The sequence below is a fragment of the Arvicola amphibius genome, chromosome 2 (genome assembly GCF_903992535.2).
Source record: "Arvicola amphibius chromosome 2, mArvAmp1.2, whole genome shotgun sequence".
NCBI classification, from domain to species: domain Eukaryota; kingdom Metazoa; phylum Chordata; class Mammalia; order Rodentia; family Cricetidae; genus Arvicola; species Arvicola amphibius.
This window is the reverse complement of record NC_052048.2, coordinates 26552592-26569514: the sequence shown is the minus strand read 5'-3', so window position 1 is coordinate 26569514 and position 16923 is coordinate 26552592. Positions and strand designations below refer to the sequence as shown.

The window sequence follows — 16923 nt, the reverse complement described above, 5'->3', positions numbered from 1 at the left end:
TTGAAATGACCCAGACAGAACTGAAAACCTTGCCCCCCGTCTCTTTCTCAGATCTTTCCTGGGTCGGGGCAGCTCAGAATTCTCTAGTGGTGGCAGGAGAGCTGACATGGTGAAGGGAGCCAAGGTTCCCTGGGAGAATCAGTCTCCTAACTACAGGCTTGAGTGACAGGAGCAGCAGATAAAGCCCCCCTCCTCTGCTAGGCTTAGGCCTCACCAGGGAGCCAGGGCTAGCCTTTCCCTCTTCGGCTTGGCTATAGATACAGCTTATGCTGGGGTAGTCTGCCTCTGCCCTGGGTTGTGCTGCTGGCCAGTCCAGCCTTTTGCTCTTGTCCACTGGCCCAAGGCATGAATACTAAGAGATTAAGACCACAAGCCCATCAGCCCACAGCCCCTCAGCTTCAGTTTTTCAATCTATAGTCCGGGTAGGGGAGCATGGTGAACACAGAGAAGGCATGGCCCATCTGGCTATGTGGGGCCCCTGGAAGAATGAGAAGGTGTTTACATATTTGTGGTAAGGTACTCAAATAAGTTGGTGAAGGATGGCTGGGTTAAGCAAACCATCTCGCCAGGGCATTCTCTTTCCACAACAGTGATCAGCAGCCAGGAAGGCATTATGCCAAGATGTGAGGAGTGGCAAGGGGCAGCCCAGGCTCCTGAAGGACAGCCCATTGGAATAGTAGGGTGCTAAGGGTAAAGCCTACACCAGGCTCCTCGAGCCACTGGAACAGCGGCGCCGGAGAAGCAGAGAGCCTGGTGGACAGAACTGATGGGGGTGGTTGTATGGGGGTGGGGGCGGGGGCAACGGGGGCTGGTGAATGACCTTAACTGGGGAGCCTGGACCACGCAAGGGTGTGGAGCCACAGGACTCTGAGGAGGATGAGGCATAGCAGGACAGAGCCTGGCTCAGCAGGGGCTCCATGCGGGCCAAGCAGGGTTTGTCCAGGACAATGACCTTGACAATTTGCTGGCACTGCACCAGGGTGCCTGGGGGTGTGGGTGGCGGCGGCGGCAGCGGTGGGGGCTGCTCCCTCAGGGGGCTAGGCTGTGGGTCTGGCAGCAACGGCGGTGGTGATGGCGGTGGTGGCTCTCCCCTCTCGACCCCCAATCTGGGGCTGTGCTGGGACGTTTGAAGCCTGTTGTGAATTGACACCTAGTTTAGAAACAGCCAGAGAAGCATGAAATGTTACCACTAATTCCCAGCTGCTGGGGCAGGCCACCCAAGCCTCCCCAGCCTCCCTTCAGACCTCTTCTGCCTACCATCTGTAGGATGCTCTCAGCCCTGGCATAGACCCCATGCTGGTCTCTCCGCCCACAGCAAAACTGCTTCTAAACCTACCCTTCTGTGGTTGTATAGGGACTGCCTGTGACAGCCATGGGTCTCCAGACCCCAGGCTCATCATCTGTGAGATGGTTCTGCAGGGAAAACACCTCCCTATGTACTCTCTACCCACTGAGCTTGAGAAAGAGAGCCATCTTCCAAGTGGTTCCAGTGTGATAAAGGAGAAAGCCTCATTATTTAAATTGCCATCAAGATGCCTGAGCCCAGGATGTCAGGATACCTTGAAGGGGGCCCTGTGAACCTGACCTATCCTCCTATACTCCCTAAGGCCATGATCCCTGCATTTGAGATCTGCAAAGACAGTCAAGGGGAGAGTTAAGTCCCCATCAGCTTTCTGTCCCACTTGGTCTTGGTTAGATCTGCATGTTACAGGGCAGAGAGACGACACAGAGCCCCCATCTTGGTTCCTTGCATGGATCAGGAGCAGATGGTCTAGACAGACTCATGAATGTAATGTTAGAGTCCAGACCGGAACTGGCTCAGGCTAAGTACCTGCAGCCGCTGCCTTTTACTTCCACGAACACTGAGAGGTGCCCACTGAGGGCACTGCATCTGAGTCCTCAGCTAACAGGCTTCCGGGTGTCCAGGTTTCTTGCCCAGAGTATGTTAACGTCTAAGTGGTTATCGGTAGTCACATATCCTTGACTCCTGCCCGGGACTCTGAGAGCCTGGTGCCAGGCCCATGCTCCTTTAGATGGCTCTAAGAAGAGGTCTCCACTTCGGCCATGTGGGCCCTGATTCCTCTCTTCATTCTTATTCATGGTCTGTCACTGGCACTAGGCGTCTCCTTAGAGCCCTGCCATGTCCTTGTCTCTGCCCCATGGTGTCAATAATTCTTCTAATAAACTCCTGACCCCACAACAGTCTGTCCCCTTAAACCTGCGCCTGAGATCTTTCACTCATGAGAGGCCTCCACGGATAGGCCTAGGGGTAGAAACTCATCTAGCCCCCTCTTGCTAGCAGAAGAGGTAGAGGAAGTGGACACAAAGGAAGGGGAACTACTTAATTCTTCACCCTCTTCTACCCCAGTCCCTATCTCCATAGCTGGTGGCTATGACACCACCATCCTCTTTGTGGGCCTTCCAGGGGTGGCTGGGACCCTTCTCTCTGAAGATGCTTCCTTCTGGGCCTGTCTGTTCCCAGGTACCACCTACGGCCAGCTTCTCAGGGCACAGAGGGGATGCTGAGGCCACAGGGAGCGGACCTTATTCCAGGCCTGGGTCAGAACAGCTCACACCTGTCAGAGCCCCAGGGCAGCATTTTCCAGACCTGTTTATCGCCTAAAGGTGTAATTTCAGGGGTGGCCTTCCTAAGCTTGTGCAGCCCCTATCAGATGTTGCCCCTCAAGGTTCTCAAGCTCCAGCATCATCATCTGTCTGCCACAAGGCTTTTTTTTTTTTCTCTGCCCTCACTCTCCACCTGGGCAGCATTGCCCAGGCCTGAAATCACCCTAAATGGGGGCGAGGGGTCCCAGAGTTCTTTGCTGTCAAGACACACAGCCTGCAGAGGGCATGGCAGTGCCTCTGTCATCTCAGGGGATGTCATAGGCAGAAGGGCCCATGTCACTGCTACTAATGCAAGGCACAGGCTAACCTCATACCTACTTGTATTCTGAATAATTTTCCAGAGATGGCCTGAGACAGCCTGATCAAGCTCACCCTCTCTGCTTCCTAATCCCCACTCGCAGGCACCCTGTGTCTGGTGCACCAAAGCTGGGCTACACAATTCAGGGCCAGTGAGCCTTTCTTATCCTTCCTCCCCAGTTGCTCCAATGCATAGTCCTCAGTCTCAGCCTGCACAGTCTCTACTTCCCTCCATGTACAAGCCAGCCCCCCTCCCAGTTCAGACTCAGTAAGTGAAGAGAGAGAGGGGGGGAGGGAGAAAGAGAGGGGGAGAGAGAGAGAATGAACATGGGTAGCAGTCAGAATAGCTCAGAGAAGATGGAGGAGTGCCTGCCATAGGTGCTTGGCTAAGCAATGCTGGAGGAAAAGAGGCTAGGGCCAAGCCAAGAGGCTATAGGATGACCAGATTGCCCTCTGCTGAGGGGAGCAGAGGCTGGCAGGATCCCTGGAGCTAGCTGGAGGGGCGGGGCAGCCTTGCAGATAGCCATGAGACCCCTTTGGGCTGGTAGGAGGGAAGAGGGGCACCCTATGGCTGGTTCTCCGTGGGTAGCCCCAGGAGGATGCTTTGAAAGGTTGGTGGCTAGGGTTATCTGCAAGGCTGAGAATGGGCAGCTGCGGGAAGATGCGGGCGCAGGGCAGGGGATGGAATACCCACCCTGGGGGCTGGTCAGCTGCTGGGGCGGGAAGCTCCTCCGGGTAAAGGTGCCTCCTCCAGAAACACGTAGGGGGTGGGGTGCAGGGACAGAGAGAAACTGAACTCCCAGGTATCCTGTGGTTCCCCAGGGCTTGGCAGGCAGCTGGGTGGGTTTCTCCCTCACACCTAGGGGAGCCCTCCTACTAGTGGGTGTGGGAGAGGACTGTCTATGAGCTGGTGGCCCTCAGGGTCTGACAGCCATGGAGAGGGTCTGAATGGGAGGCAGTGGATGTTACCTCTAGGGGCTGCTTTGGGTCTGGCAGGAGGCAGCTATTATTTCTAGGTTCCTTTCCCTTGTGGTTAGGAGATGGCAGCCTCTCCTCCAATGAGGAGGGTCTTCAGCTCTATCACCTCAACTCCCCAGGAAAAACCGAGGCATCTCAGTTCTGTGCTGCCTCCCTTTCTCCTGTGACACCAGGGTCAGCTTTCTGGAGACTAGTGCTCCAGGAGAAAGTTCCTTCTCACTGTCTCAACCCCGTTCCTCCCGTTTGCCCAGGAGGTATCCAAATGTCCCCAGGAGTGATCATGGAGGACTTGACTTTAGGGAGGACTTTGGGAGGGAGTCCAGGCTCCCTGTTAAGGGAATGAAAGAACTTGGAAGTGGACCATTGAGCCTCTGATACAGCATGTATTGGGGGGCAGTGAGCAGTGTGTTGGGGAAGCGGTATGCAAAGAGCATGGAAGGGAGGGCCACGGAGTGCGTGGGTTCAGCCCCCGGGCTGATCCGGGAGTTTGGCCCTGGGGGGCAGTGGGCTGGGTTGGCTGGCTGGGGAGCGGTTTGGCAGTGCTTGCGGCTTAACTAGGCGCTGGAAGAGTGGCGTTACCCATGCTAGCAGTAACTTTTAATTGTATCTCTTGAAATTGGTAAAATGGTGAGTCGGGCTGGGGAGGCATTGATTAATACCTGAGAAGAGAAACAACAGAGACAGTGAGAAGAGGGACAAGGGGTCACAGGATCACTCACCTGGATGCCACCAGGCCTCCACTTACCTCCCCCGAGCTCTCCGCTGCTTTCTCTCCTGCCATGGCTTCCCTTTTGGCTTTGAATGCAAACAGCACAGAGCTCATTCTCTACCAGTCCTGCCTGGAGCCCGTGACCCTTCTCCTCCTCCCCATCCGGCATCTCTACTCCTAGTGGTGTGGGTAGCAAGACTGTATGTGCCACACACACTGTACTGGGTGCTACCTGGCATAGGAGGCTGGATAGCAGGAGCCTTGCCTGGCCACCTGAAAAGCTGTGTCATTTTGGGAAGTATGTTGCACCTCTCTGGACCTCCATAGACTGGGAGGTCCCTGGAATTCTTTCTGATGTTTGCACTCTGGAGTCATTTTCTCCCAGTTGAACCCTTGCAAAGACAGTCTAGGGAAAGCTGACTTTTGAGTGGGCCCTGATCTGTGGGCACCATGTAAACCCGCCCCCTTCCACCAGAGCTCCCTTGAAGGAGGGACTGTCATTTGCTATGGTCACTGTAACATAGGAGAATTGTGGCGTTTTGAGGATCTTAAAGGCCCACAGCAACCGGCCACAGTGCTTGCCATCTGCGGAGCTGCTGGCAGCTGGTAATTAGGAGTCCAGTTTCTCGCCACCTGGTGTGCATCAGGGACCCCGTGGCCCTCCAGGAAAGACTCGATGACTCTTCCTGGCTAGGGTCTTCTGAAGTATGGCCTCTGAGTTTCTCACTCCCCATCCCCAGGGTAGCAGTTTTGAGCCCTCTGCTTCCCCAGGTGCAAAGGCAACTACAGGGTGAAGGGCACCATGCGAAAAACCCTGGAGATGCATGTCCAGATCTGACAGGGGCTCGCAGCTCCCACAACAGAAGCTGGGAGGGTGGACAGTCTCATCTGAGAACTGAGAGGAAAATCCAGGCGGACCTGAAAATGTCCAGTGACCCACATCCTGAGCCCTTGTAGAGTGAACGGGGGTGGCTGGTTTAGGCGGAAGGGGAGTTATGGGAGAGGGGCTTTCCACAGCACAGAGCCTGAAACACTGCTGGGAACGGGAACGGCACGTCTTGGCTGTGCCATCAGTCTCTGGAATGCTGTCTATCCCTTATCTGCCATTAGGACTATCTATAGAGGTGGGCTTCGTGGCGGGGGCTGGGCTTGGGGCTGTAGGAATCCACTATCTTCCTAGCTCAAGCAGCTGTCCTATGCCCGTGGATGATCAGTGCCCATGTTCTAAGCTCTGACTGTGGGGTGGGGTGTGAGACTGAGTGGATAAACAGATGCCTGAGCCATGGATGGGGTTTCTGGGTATCTCCTGTCTTTCTTTGAATTTCTCCTAAGGAGAGGGCTTTGTGGGGAGGACCAAGCCCACTTTCCACACTTCCTGCCAGTGGGAGAAACTGAGGTAGCGGACAGAAAGGATAGAGTCAGGCTGGGGTAAGCAGGCTTTCAGCTCTGAGCAGAGGGAAAACCATGTCCTAAACTCATTCTGACTCCACCAGGCTAGTGGGGAAATTTAATCTGAAGACACCACTTAAGAAACAGAGTTTGAGGCCCATCTGGATTAAAGCTAGGACATCAGGGCTTGTGGCCTGACTCCAGGAGCAAGTGGGGACATTTCACATACAACCCTGCACTCTGAGACAGTTTGCAAACTGGATATACTTCTCTGTCACCTCTTCTTCACCCTGAGCTAAGGACTAAAGGTTAAAGACATAAGCCTGGGACTCCTCCATGGAAAGAAATAGCTGCAGAAACAGTATCCTCTCTCCCAAAGTCCCCAGAGCCAAGTAGGACTGTGGTGGCCTCTAAATGGGCCAGGTAAGGGCAGAGCCCAGTCTCACCTGTGGGTGATCCTTGCTTCGACTGTGGGTCCCCCTGGGCTCCGGCAGACCTTCCAGAGAGAGCCTTTGTTCCCTGCTGCTTCTCCAGTTCCCCTAAGGAAGGGAGAAGCAATGAACAGAGGCATCCTCCCACAACCACCCCAGCCCCAGGGAGCAAACAGATATGGGGACAGCAGGAGGAGGTAGGAGAACCTGTTCCTGCCCACTCCGACAGGGACTTCAGGTTGGGCTTGAGCACTGAGAACGACTTAAATCTCTGGGCGCTGTATCTGTGAGTGGTGACGGCAAGATTTGCTTGACTGCCAGAGACCGGTGTGGGACGGGGAGGCAAATGGCTGGGGTTGACACCCTGGACTAACAGTTCTTAGGCACGTTACCTAGCCTACTCTGCCTTGCTTGAGGAGACAGCTGGGCCCACTGCCCAATGTCATTAGGAAGATTACCTAAAGTAAAACACACAGAACTAGGACTGACTTGGGCAAGTGTGCCAAGAATTAGCCTTAGGACAGTGTGCAAGAAAATGCAGCCTGTGGTCCCTAGGCACAGTTGGCGACACCCGGTCCATCCACGTGCACCTAGCAGGATTGCCCCCTCCCCCACCCCAGCCGCGGAGCTTCCTGAAGGGTGTTCAGTGCTCCCCCAAGGGGCAGATTCCACAGCCTGTGTAGCTGGGACACATGTCCCAGCTGATCCTTCACTGGAGCCTTTCTGCATTACCAGCTACCCAGTTTATCCTCCCAGTGGCTCTAGGGACCTGATGGTTGCCATCCGTGTAGATTTGACAGGTATTATTAAAGCATTCTCTCAGCTTCTTGGTTCCATGGGACATGACTCAAGTTTCCGTTATTAAAACTATCCACTTGGGCTCCATTTGCTGTTTCTCTGGCTGTCTAGAATCCAGGGATAGGGAGCAGGAAGTGTCCAGACCAGCATTTTGTCCTCGTTGCCGGAGCCACACTGGCGATCCATCACTTCAGGGCATTCTTACTGAGTTAGTTACTTGCTGGCCCAAGAAGGTCCTCCTGGCTTTGGAGGAATTAGAGCCATAATTATTTACACATGCGTCTAGAGAGCCTGGGTGTGATGCTCATGGTCACTCCCTGTGAGAACTCAGACTCCCTTCTAAAGCCCTGCTGGCCTCAGTTTTCTCGCCTGAAAGAGGAATATGCAAACATGGAAAATGGGAATTAAGTGGTGGGTCCTGTCACCTGCCCTGTGCCGGGTGTGTAGCAGGTATTTAAATGGTGACTACTTGTGGCTTCCGTTTGCTTCGTTACTCATTTCTTCTTCTGCCTGCCTCGATGGCCAGCCGGTTTCCGTCACCCCTGGTACCCCTGAGAACCACTCCTCCGCCTACCTTCCTTCCTGCTTTGCTTCCCCCCACACACACCCCGGTTGTCTTCCGAAGCCATTTTCTCTCCCATTTGACATAATGGATTCTGACCAGATCTGTGCCTCTGCTGCTTTGAGAAAGGACTTCTGGGACGCCCTTGGGCTAGAAGGACAGTACTTCTCTCAGTACAGCTGAGGACAGCTGGCCAGTGGCTCTCTAAGCAGCTTGGAGCCATTTGTGACATTCTGATCAGAAAAAAGTAAATCCATTTCAAGACACACTCTGAGAATGTTCCAGAACAAGTAGCCCTACTGGGCCCTCTATGCAACTAGTCTGACCCTGAAAAGAGTCTGTTTGTGAATCCCCTGAGTCCAAATAAACCAACACTGTACAAAACCAGCATGTGTTCCGTGACTCCCCCGCCCCCCCCTGCTACCTTGTCAAGCAGCATCCTGTGCTCTGGGCTTCATTTTAGCTCGACTTTGGGTTGTTTTCTTAAGAGATTATACACAGAACCTCTTCTTTCAGTCCTCATAGTAGAAAGACTATGAGGCTAAGCATAGGACTCATTTGCATATGCCATCTCTGCCTGTGTTAGCACTGGTGACCTTCTCAAAGGGGACAAAACTGCTACCTTGCAGGCTACAGCGAAGGTAAGCAGAATATCGCCGAACCACCTTGCCTCCCGGTCTCATGGATCTGCTCTGCCTGGAGCAGCTCCCTAGGCTGTTCTGGACATTGCAGCAGTGTTCGAGGTGAGAAAGGCCCTTGTGCACCCCACAAGGCTGGCAGATGTGCGCATACATGTGTGTACCCTGGGAGGTAGGGCTCAGTGTAACTGTGAAGCAAACCCACATTGGGATGGGATGTTGCAGCAATGTTAGGAATCCAAGGGGGTGGGAGGGGGCTCAGGCTGGGGCAGAGCAGGCGTGGGAGTTCCCAGGAGGCAGAGGTAGGTGTGTGTGCTGGCTTCCTCTGCCTTTTTGGAACCCATCTTTCTGATTAGAAACTGGGGCCCATTCTTACACTCTATCCGGATTTGCTCCAGCTCTGTCACCTCCGCAATGGACTCCTTCAGGTCTTCCACAAACTTTTGCATCTCGTCAGAGCCCAGGGCGCAAAAATGCAACACCTGTTTCTTCTCAGAGCCCGCGAGTGGAGTTGCCAGTGTGATGCCGTGGGAATAATCTGGAATCCAGCCACACCCCAGTGGTGAGCACACCACAGCGAGGAGGCTCAGGCAGGAAGCCTAGGGTTAGGGGGAAGCTCCCACCCTCCCGGCCCCAGGACTCACACTCGTTCTCAAAGAGGTGAAAACGCATGCCTAAGAGGCCGACTGCCTTGCAGAAGGTGTATGTGAAGGAGCTCTTCTTCTTCGGGCACAGCTTGAGAATCTGCCCAGGGGAGGGACAGAAACAGGTGAGAGGGGCCGCTGCAAATAGGTGTGCACAGAGGCACCAGTGACCACAGACATGGTGAACACTGTCAATACACAAAGATGCACACCTATGCACATCAGACGCAGTCATGCCACACACACACCTGGCACAATACACATGTACCATCCTGCTTAAAAGTCACCAGAACCCACTACTTCTGCATTAGAAGCCCCGGCCCGTAAGCCCTCCCGGATCCAGCCTCTGCCCCACTCTGGCTTTATGTCGGCATCACAGTGTCCTCCTTTCTGTAGATTGAAGCAGCCGAGCTCAGTCCTATGGCAGCCACTCCTTTTCCACAACTCCCGCCTCCCCACCCCCAGTTGCATGGCCAGATTACTCTCATTATTTAAGTTAACACAAAATGCTCCTTAGAGAAAGCTTCCTTTCAAAACCGCATTTAAACCCACAAACTAAAAAGCAAGCCCCCAAGTCTCCCCTGACACCCAGCCATTCTGCCCCACTACCATTTTATATAGATTTCAAAGCACTCCTCCTCCCATTGGCTATGGTCTTATTCACTTTCTTTCTTTCTTTCTTTCTTTCTTTCTTTCTTTCTTTCTTTCTTTCTTTCTTCCTTCCTTCCTCCCTCCCTCCCTCCCTCCCTCCCTCCCTCCCTCCCTTCCTTCCTTCCTTCCTTCAATTTTTGTTTCTGCCTAATATGAAAGATTCATTCACCAGTTGCCCAAATATGTAAACTTACATTTTATTTAGTAGCTCTTATGAGCAGGGCATGGAGGATGCAGAGGGACAGATGTGACAGAAAGCCCTTCCCTCAAAGGGTTTGTGTGATGGTAGAGGAAGACAGTTAAGAAAAAAAAACCTCTCTAGCCACCCAACAAAGGCAAAGCAAGGGACAAACGAGGCAATTTCAGAAACTTGAGAGTGTTTTTAAGGAAGTAAAATAGGATTAGAAATAGAAAGTGCTTGGGCAGACTGCCTTACTTGGGCAAGAGGCCACCAGGGAGGCCACATTCAATTAGCGACCCGCCTGAAGAGAGCCAAGTAACCACACCCAGAGGAGCTTTGGAAGGGAAGGAGCTGCCAGAAAGGAGGCCTGGGCAGTGGGAAGCAGCTCCTGGGGCCAGATGCACAGCAAATGAGCCCAGAGATCTCTGGGGTTGGGGGATGAAGGAGTGATCTGGAGCCGGGTAGACGGGAGGCCCTGATGTGCCCAGAAAGATACCATGGCTCTGTGGAAGTGAAAGGAGACATGAGGAACCTAGAGGAATATTTTAACATCCCGTATTATACAGATACATTTGTGTTGCAAAAATGTGTATTTACCACCGACTGTCCACACATATACTCTGAGTTAAGCTCCTCCTCCTAAACCCCATGCTCCTGCAGGAATCCAGGGTTAATGCAGACAGTCACTAACTAGACTCAGTGTTCCAACAAGGGCCTGAGCCTAAGTTTCTAATGCAAGAGGGAAGAGGGCAAGGGGGTGGGAACTAAAGAAGCCAGATCACAAATTCCCCCAGTGACTGCCTGACGGGGGGGGGGGGGGCTCACAGCCTTCATTGCCCCTGCTGCTCCCTATGTAACCTGCTGGAAGGAGATGGAACAGGCTTTTAAAATGCGAATCCACTGCCTTCTCAGATTATCTGCTCTCTGAAGAAAGCAATTTTAAGATTCAGCTTCAGTCTCTTCTCATTGGCTCTGCCAGTGAGTGACAGGCACCAAGTGCTCCAGTATTCTGGTTACAGAAAGAGGACCTGAGAGACTCACCAGGCCAGAATGGCAAGGGTGGAGAGAGCTAGAGGTGCTTCTGTGGGACCCTGCAGAAGTTTCCAGAGAGTACACATCTGTGGGAGGCACTCACTCAGCCCTGCCTGTCTCCCAGCACTTGGAACAACTCCATGCACAGTGGGATGGAGTAAAGATTTATTGTGGGACACTTGTTTTCAGAGAGAAATATACCATCCATACACATGCTGTTCAGCCTCTCCCTGGGACCCGGGACAGTGGCCCTCTGCTGACCTTCCAGGCAGAACAGTTATGTCAAGGCCGAGTGCCTTGCCCAGGTTTTCTGTATCATGGAGAAGCCGGTTGTCTGGGGTCCAGCTCATTTCCACTTTGACCTGTCTCTGTGATTCATGGCTTACCAAGTAGGAGCTGCCATATCCTCCACGGCCACAGTCTCAGTCCACCCTGCCCAGTGCCTCCACATGTAGCCTCGCCCTGCCCAGCCCCAATAGGCAGGGCTAGCCCCAGCCTCAGCTCTCCCCTGCCCAGCCCTGCCTTCACTGCTCACCACCAGGAGATCATTGAAGAGGAACACTTCTCTCTGGTGTGCGGCCTGCTTCTGGAGCTTGTTCACGTCAGTCACCTCGAAGAGCCGGCTACAGCAGACCAGGCGGCGGTGTGGCATGGACAGCACCTGAAACCCAGATAGGGCTCTATAGTGAAGCCTCAGACACCCCAGGGGTCTCCTCCTAGCCCATGACACCCATTTTCTAGAAGAGGAGATAGAGGTTCAGGGAGCAGGCATGGGTTCTACTCCTATGCAAAGACCAATGCTTGGCCCTCAACCTCTCATGGTGGGGGAGGGGAGGAAGGGGAGCAATGCTTGGCCCTCAGCCTCTCATGGCGGGGAGGGGGGCGTGTCTCTGTTCCCATCATCACACCTCTAGGGCAGCAGATCCAGAGATTCATTATGCTTGACTAATGAGATCATGGGAGGAGGAACAGAAATTAAGATAAGTCTTCAGACTTTTCACGACCTAATATCAGCCTTCTCCCTCCGTGACCATGCGCGTGCGAAATCCATGCCAGTTTCTTTACTGCACACTCAAACACAAGCGTGCAAGGGAAAGGGGATTATAGGGACCCCAGGATGTACCCTAATAACTCAAATATCAGCTGGCTTGCGGAGCAGACAAGCATTGAGTCCTCAGTCACAGAGGCTCTGACCTGAGGGTCCTTCCTGCACAGAGAGCTCAAAGGCCCCTCCAGTAGAAGGACTACGCACCTGCCCCACCTTACCCACACCCGGTGTAAGGTGTCAGTAGCATAGTGTGCCACAGAGGATGCCAGCTTTAAAACTCACTGCACATTAGAACACGCTGCCTGGACCCACAGTGTAGACAGTTCATTTTCCTGCCTTCTACTCATTGAACCCTTCCAGGAACTCCTGCCATCCACCGCTTCCTGTGAGAGGCATCCTAAACTTTCTCAGCTGGACATCCACTTGCTGCAACCTTAGATCATTGGCCACTTCCTTTTGACATCTCACCCTAGTAACAGCAGCTGGTGGCAAGAGGGATGAGGACATCTTGCAAAGGGAGAAAGAGGATCTAGTGCCTGGTGCACAGCGCAAACTCAGTCCTTGACTCACAGAGAAGTGTCTTGAGAAAGGTAAGGGAGAGACTGGGGAGATGTCAGGAAGAAAGAAAGAATAGGAAACAGGAGATGGCTGGCTGGGTGGTCCGCCATGGGGAGGAAGTCAAGAGCTGCAGGGAGTGCTGCTCAGCACGGGCACTTACCGTCTTCATGCCCACGATGGACTTCTCCACCTTGGTAACGTATGTGACGTGGTCCTCATTGGACTTGAGCTCTTTCTGCTGGATCCTTTCATAGATGCCTACCACCAGCTCTCTGGGGATGTCAGCGCCGTCATCCACACCTACCAATATGGAGGGGTCAAAGATTTCCCTCCACACCAGAGCACCAGGAAGTGGCCTTGACTGTGTTTTGTTTTTGATCTAAAGCTTTTGACAGTTGGCTCCCTATTCCCACTAAAGCAAAGATAGACTTTTCAGCAATGTCTGTTAATCCTCTGCTCCCACCTCCTAGGCCGCTTTCCTGTGGGTCCTCAGGCTCCCCCAAAGCATCTTTGCTTCTGCAATTCTATTGTCTTCTGTGCATTTGCCTTGACCTCACCCCGTATCTCCCCATAAGCATGAAGATCATCTATTTGTCTTGTCCTCTTTGGGGTCTTTTCTCTCTGGGACTTCCCGTCCCCTTTAGCAGGGGACAGGGTACCAAGAATGGATACTGTGGGGCAGTGGAATGAGTTATAGGCGTCTTCCCTCACTGGAGCAGAAAAGCTGAGCAGGAAGCTAAGAGGAGGCTCATGCCTTGAGGTAGCACAGGCAGTGACCCCTGCCTGTCTGCTCCCGATGTTATATACTGGCAATATTTGGAGAGCAAAAGAGTTATCGGATGGAAATAAAAAGCAGAGCAATTATGGGAATATGAGTGAGGACGAAGACTTGAGAGGTAAGGTGAAGAGCACCTTCCAGAAAGCCAGCCACGAAAATGGCTGCATAGAAAACTCCGGTACACAGTAAATGCAAGTGGAATCTGACACCTGAGTTAAGGAATTCAAGAGAGAAGATAAGTGACCAGAACCACGCTCTGAACTGCTTCTCTATCCATAGCTTTGCTTCAACCAATTGTCCATCAAAAGTATTCCAAGAACTGCATTTGTCCCAAACATGAACAGATTTTTTTCCTTGTCTTTATCCCCTAAATAATATGATATAACAACTGTTTAGAAGCATTTAAATTGTATTGGGCCTTAGAACTCATCTAGAAATGACTCAGAGTATAAAGGAAGGTGAACTACATATGCCACTGCGCGCGCGCGCGCGCACACACACACACACACACACACACACACACAACTTGAACACCCAACAGGGTCCTGGAAACAATTCCTTAGGGACATGGAAGGATACTATGTATCAGAAAACATCACACAGCTGGAAAGGTGTTTTTAGACTGAAAAGATTGGCCTGAACTTATAGTGGATGAAGAAAAACATCAGTGTGAAAATTCTCTACACAAAGGCAACCAGAAGAACCCATAGACTTTCAGACACGGAGGAAAAACAACCTTCCCAAGGCCAGGAACCAGATGGCAGAGCTGCACTTCAGCTAAGACAGAGCAGGGCATGCCCACACCCAAGCTACGTCTTTCCAGGCTGGGATCCTATTCCAGCTGGCTCCCAGTCACATGTGAGGGCAGAAAAAGGCAGGCTGCTGCGTTGTCTCCAATGTGCCTTTTCTTTGCAAACCAACTACAAATGAGGAAGCCGTGATGTCCAGGAACCAGGACCATGGCTCAGGAGATGTCATGGTTGACGCTGACCAGGAGATAAAACACCTAGGGAACCATCCAGATCTAAAATATTGACACTCAGGATAGGACCAGGTGTTTCAGTGGTATAAACATAGGAAGCCAAGTCTAAAACAAATCTAAAACAGACTCCAAGGAAGGTGGAAAAGCTGTAGCCACGATTTCTCAAGATCCAGCTTGGGCTGTGTTCACTTGGCTTTCCAATCCCTCTCTGGATTTTAGTGGTGGTGTTTGAAGAATGGGAAGCAAACTCTATATAACAGAAAATTTAAACATTGCTTAGAATAAAAAAATTATTAAGTACTCACTCCCCCTTGCAATACCACAGTATTTGTACTGTGTGACTCCATTTCTATATCTCAGGAGGCAACAAGCCCTAGAAGACAAGATGATGCTAAGCTCAGGAGGGTGTCTCAAGTGAGATGGGATGAGAGAGAAGGTTCTGGGTGATGGAAATGGCCAGTTTGTAGACTCAGGTGTGAGCACACGGGTGTCCGTGAATATAAACTCTTGTCATATTTATTCATCTTATGCAGTCTGTGTTTATAACATGGATAGGAAGAAAGAAACATGTCATTTACTGATATGGAAGGAACACTAGACACATAGCCAACAGCCTGGGGATGTAGCACAGTAGCAGACGGCTTGCCTACCATTCAGAAGTCCCTGGCCTCTCAGCACCACAAGATGAATCAATAAACAACGGAAACCTACTCAAAGTATAGCTTGAGGGAACAGCAGTGGTAACAGGAGCAGCAGAGTCTATTCTCTTTTTTCTGTAATGAACCTTGTAGAATTATTTTACTTTATTAAGTACACACATGCATAACTTTGATTATTTTTGTTTTGATTTTTGGAGATGGTATCATTCTAAAGCCCAGGCTGACCTTGAACTCACTCTGTAGCCCAGATTGACCTTGAGCCAGCCGCAATTTTCCTGCTTTATCCTCCAAAGTGCTGAGATTACAGGTGCGGCGGTATCACCTCTGGCACTTTGATTTTTCAATGCTCAAAGCTGCCCATGTTACTACATGCATTATATGCTGGTAGCTTTGGTCTGGTCCCGGTGAGAGGCACACGGTATCAATCAGAAAGGTTTCCCTAGCAGGTGCTACCAAGTGACCTGCAAGGCTGAATTCAAGGAACTCAGAGCTGGAAAGCCTTATTCCAAGTCTCCTTCTTCCTAAGAAACGAGGTCAGAAGGGTCGACCTTACCCAGATACCAGTCTAGTGCCAATGACTGGAGGTCACCCAGTGGGATGGTCCACAGCACGCAGAAGGCAGAAGGCATTGCGGTAGGGCCCTGCTACTTTGAATAGGGCTGTGGTACCTGGAGACTCCATATGCTGGAAAGTACAAAACTTCCCCAGCCTGCTAGGGGTGACTAGGTCCTCAGGAACAAATAACATCTACCGTTAGGGCTCGTAGTCACAGATTTAACACGAACAGGGCCAGGCCCCATCGTGCAGCGTTCTACCCCACCTCCCCAGTCCAGCTTCTTACCTCGAAGGTTTCGGATAAAGTCTTCCAGCATCATCTTCCGGTCAGGCTTGATGTTGGGGCTGTACATGTCCGTGTTGAGAAGGATGATGGCAAAGGCCAGGATGAAGATGGTGTCTGGGTTGTGGAACTGCTGTACCACCTCGGGGTTACACATGCAGTAGCGCTGGCTGTGGGGGTGTAGGGCAGGACCGTGAGCTCCCCAGCCCCACAGGGAGATGGCTGGCTGTCCATCCTCCAGTACACACCTCCCACATGTGCTTAGTAAAATGGGCTGGTTCTGGTGAGTGTCACACAGCCAGCCATTGAGAGGGTCCCATGTAGCTGCCCACTCGGAGGACTCACTAAAGGATTCTTTTTCTTTCTTCCAGTCCACCTTCCCACCTACACCAGAAGCATCTCTTAGCCCAGAATGATGGCAGCTTTTCTTCACTACTTGTTTCCCAGAAATCAGGGGATTTGGAGGATCAGGGAGAGAGAGGAGCTGGGAATTCATCTTACCTGAAAGCCTCGATGAGGCGCTCTACCTTCTGGGCCTCCCCTTGCACGCGGATGTGAGCTTGAAACTTCCTCAGGGCCTCGTCCAGCTCCATGTTGGAAAAGTCCATTTCATCTACCACGCAGCTGAGAGCAAGCAGGAGGGGTAAGGTCAGCCCCCTTCAACTCCTCTAGAGCTGAGGGGTAAGGTGAAGCCACCCTGGAGAGGTGGGAGAAGGGACGACTTGACTTGCTTCCAGCCAGGAAAGAATGGAAACAGTTTTACAGCTTTTTCTCTCCTGCTCTGGGGTCTCCTCTGAATAACCTAGGTGAACAGCTTTCTTCTGCCACCTCTCACCTCATGCAGCAGTCCTGGGAGGCAAGTTATTGCCTATTGTCTCTGTCCCACAGTCACATACCTGAGGCCTAGGGAGGATGGGCTGTTGTGGAATATTTGTTTAACTATGCAACGATGTGTTGTATTTGTTTAATTATGTAAAAATGTGTTGCTGTTTTACCTTGCCTGTCCGAGTCACCTGATTGGTCTAATAAAAAGCTGAATGGCCAGTAACAAGGGAGGAACTATAGGGGGAACTTCCTGGCAGGGAGAATAAATAGGAGGAGGAATTTAGACTTAGGGAGAAGGAA

The 16923-nt window shown here is 52.0% G+C and overlaps 1 protein-coding gene across 2 annotated transcripts in view; it reads right to left on the bottom strand.

The window, feature by feature from the left end:
- Positions 1-697: 697 nt before the first annotated feature.
- Iqsec3 (IQ motif and Sec7 domain ArfGEF 3) overlaps positions 698-16923 on the bottom strand; it is a 99263-nt gene continuing 83037 nt past the window's right edge. Inside the window, exons 6-14 of one of the 2 annotated variants that reach the window (XM_038320181.1) lie at positions 16300-16422; positions 15802-15968; positions 12702-12841; positions 11471-11596; positions 9072-9171; positions 8804-8965; positions 6445-6537; positions 4646-4695; positions 698-1150 (exon numbers count right to left, since the gene is read on the bottom strand). In XM_038320181.1, the coding sequence (XP_038176109.1) occupies positions 698-1150; positions 4646-4695; positions 6445-6537; positions 8804-8965; positions 9072-9171; positions 11471-11596; positions 12702-12841; positions 15802-15968; positions 16300-16422 (1414 nt within the window). Of the gene's footprint in view, positions 1151-4484; positions 4560-4645; positions 4696-6444; positions 6538-8803; positions 8966-9071; positions 9172-11470; positions 11597-12701; positions 12842-15801; positions 15969-16299; positions 16423-16923 lie in introns of those variants that run through there. The other variant, XM_038320182.1, reaches the window with a different exon arrangement.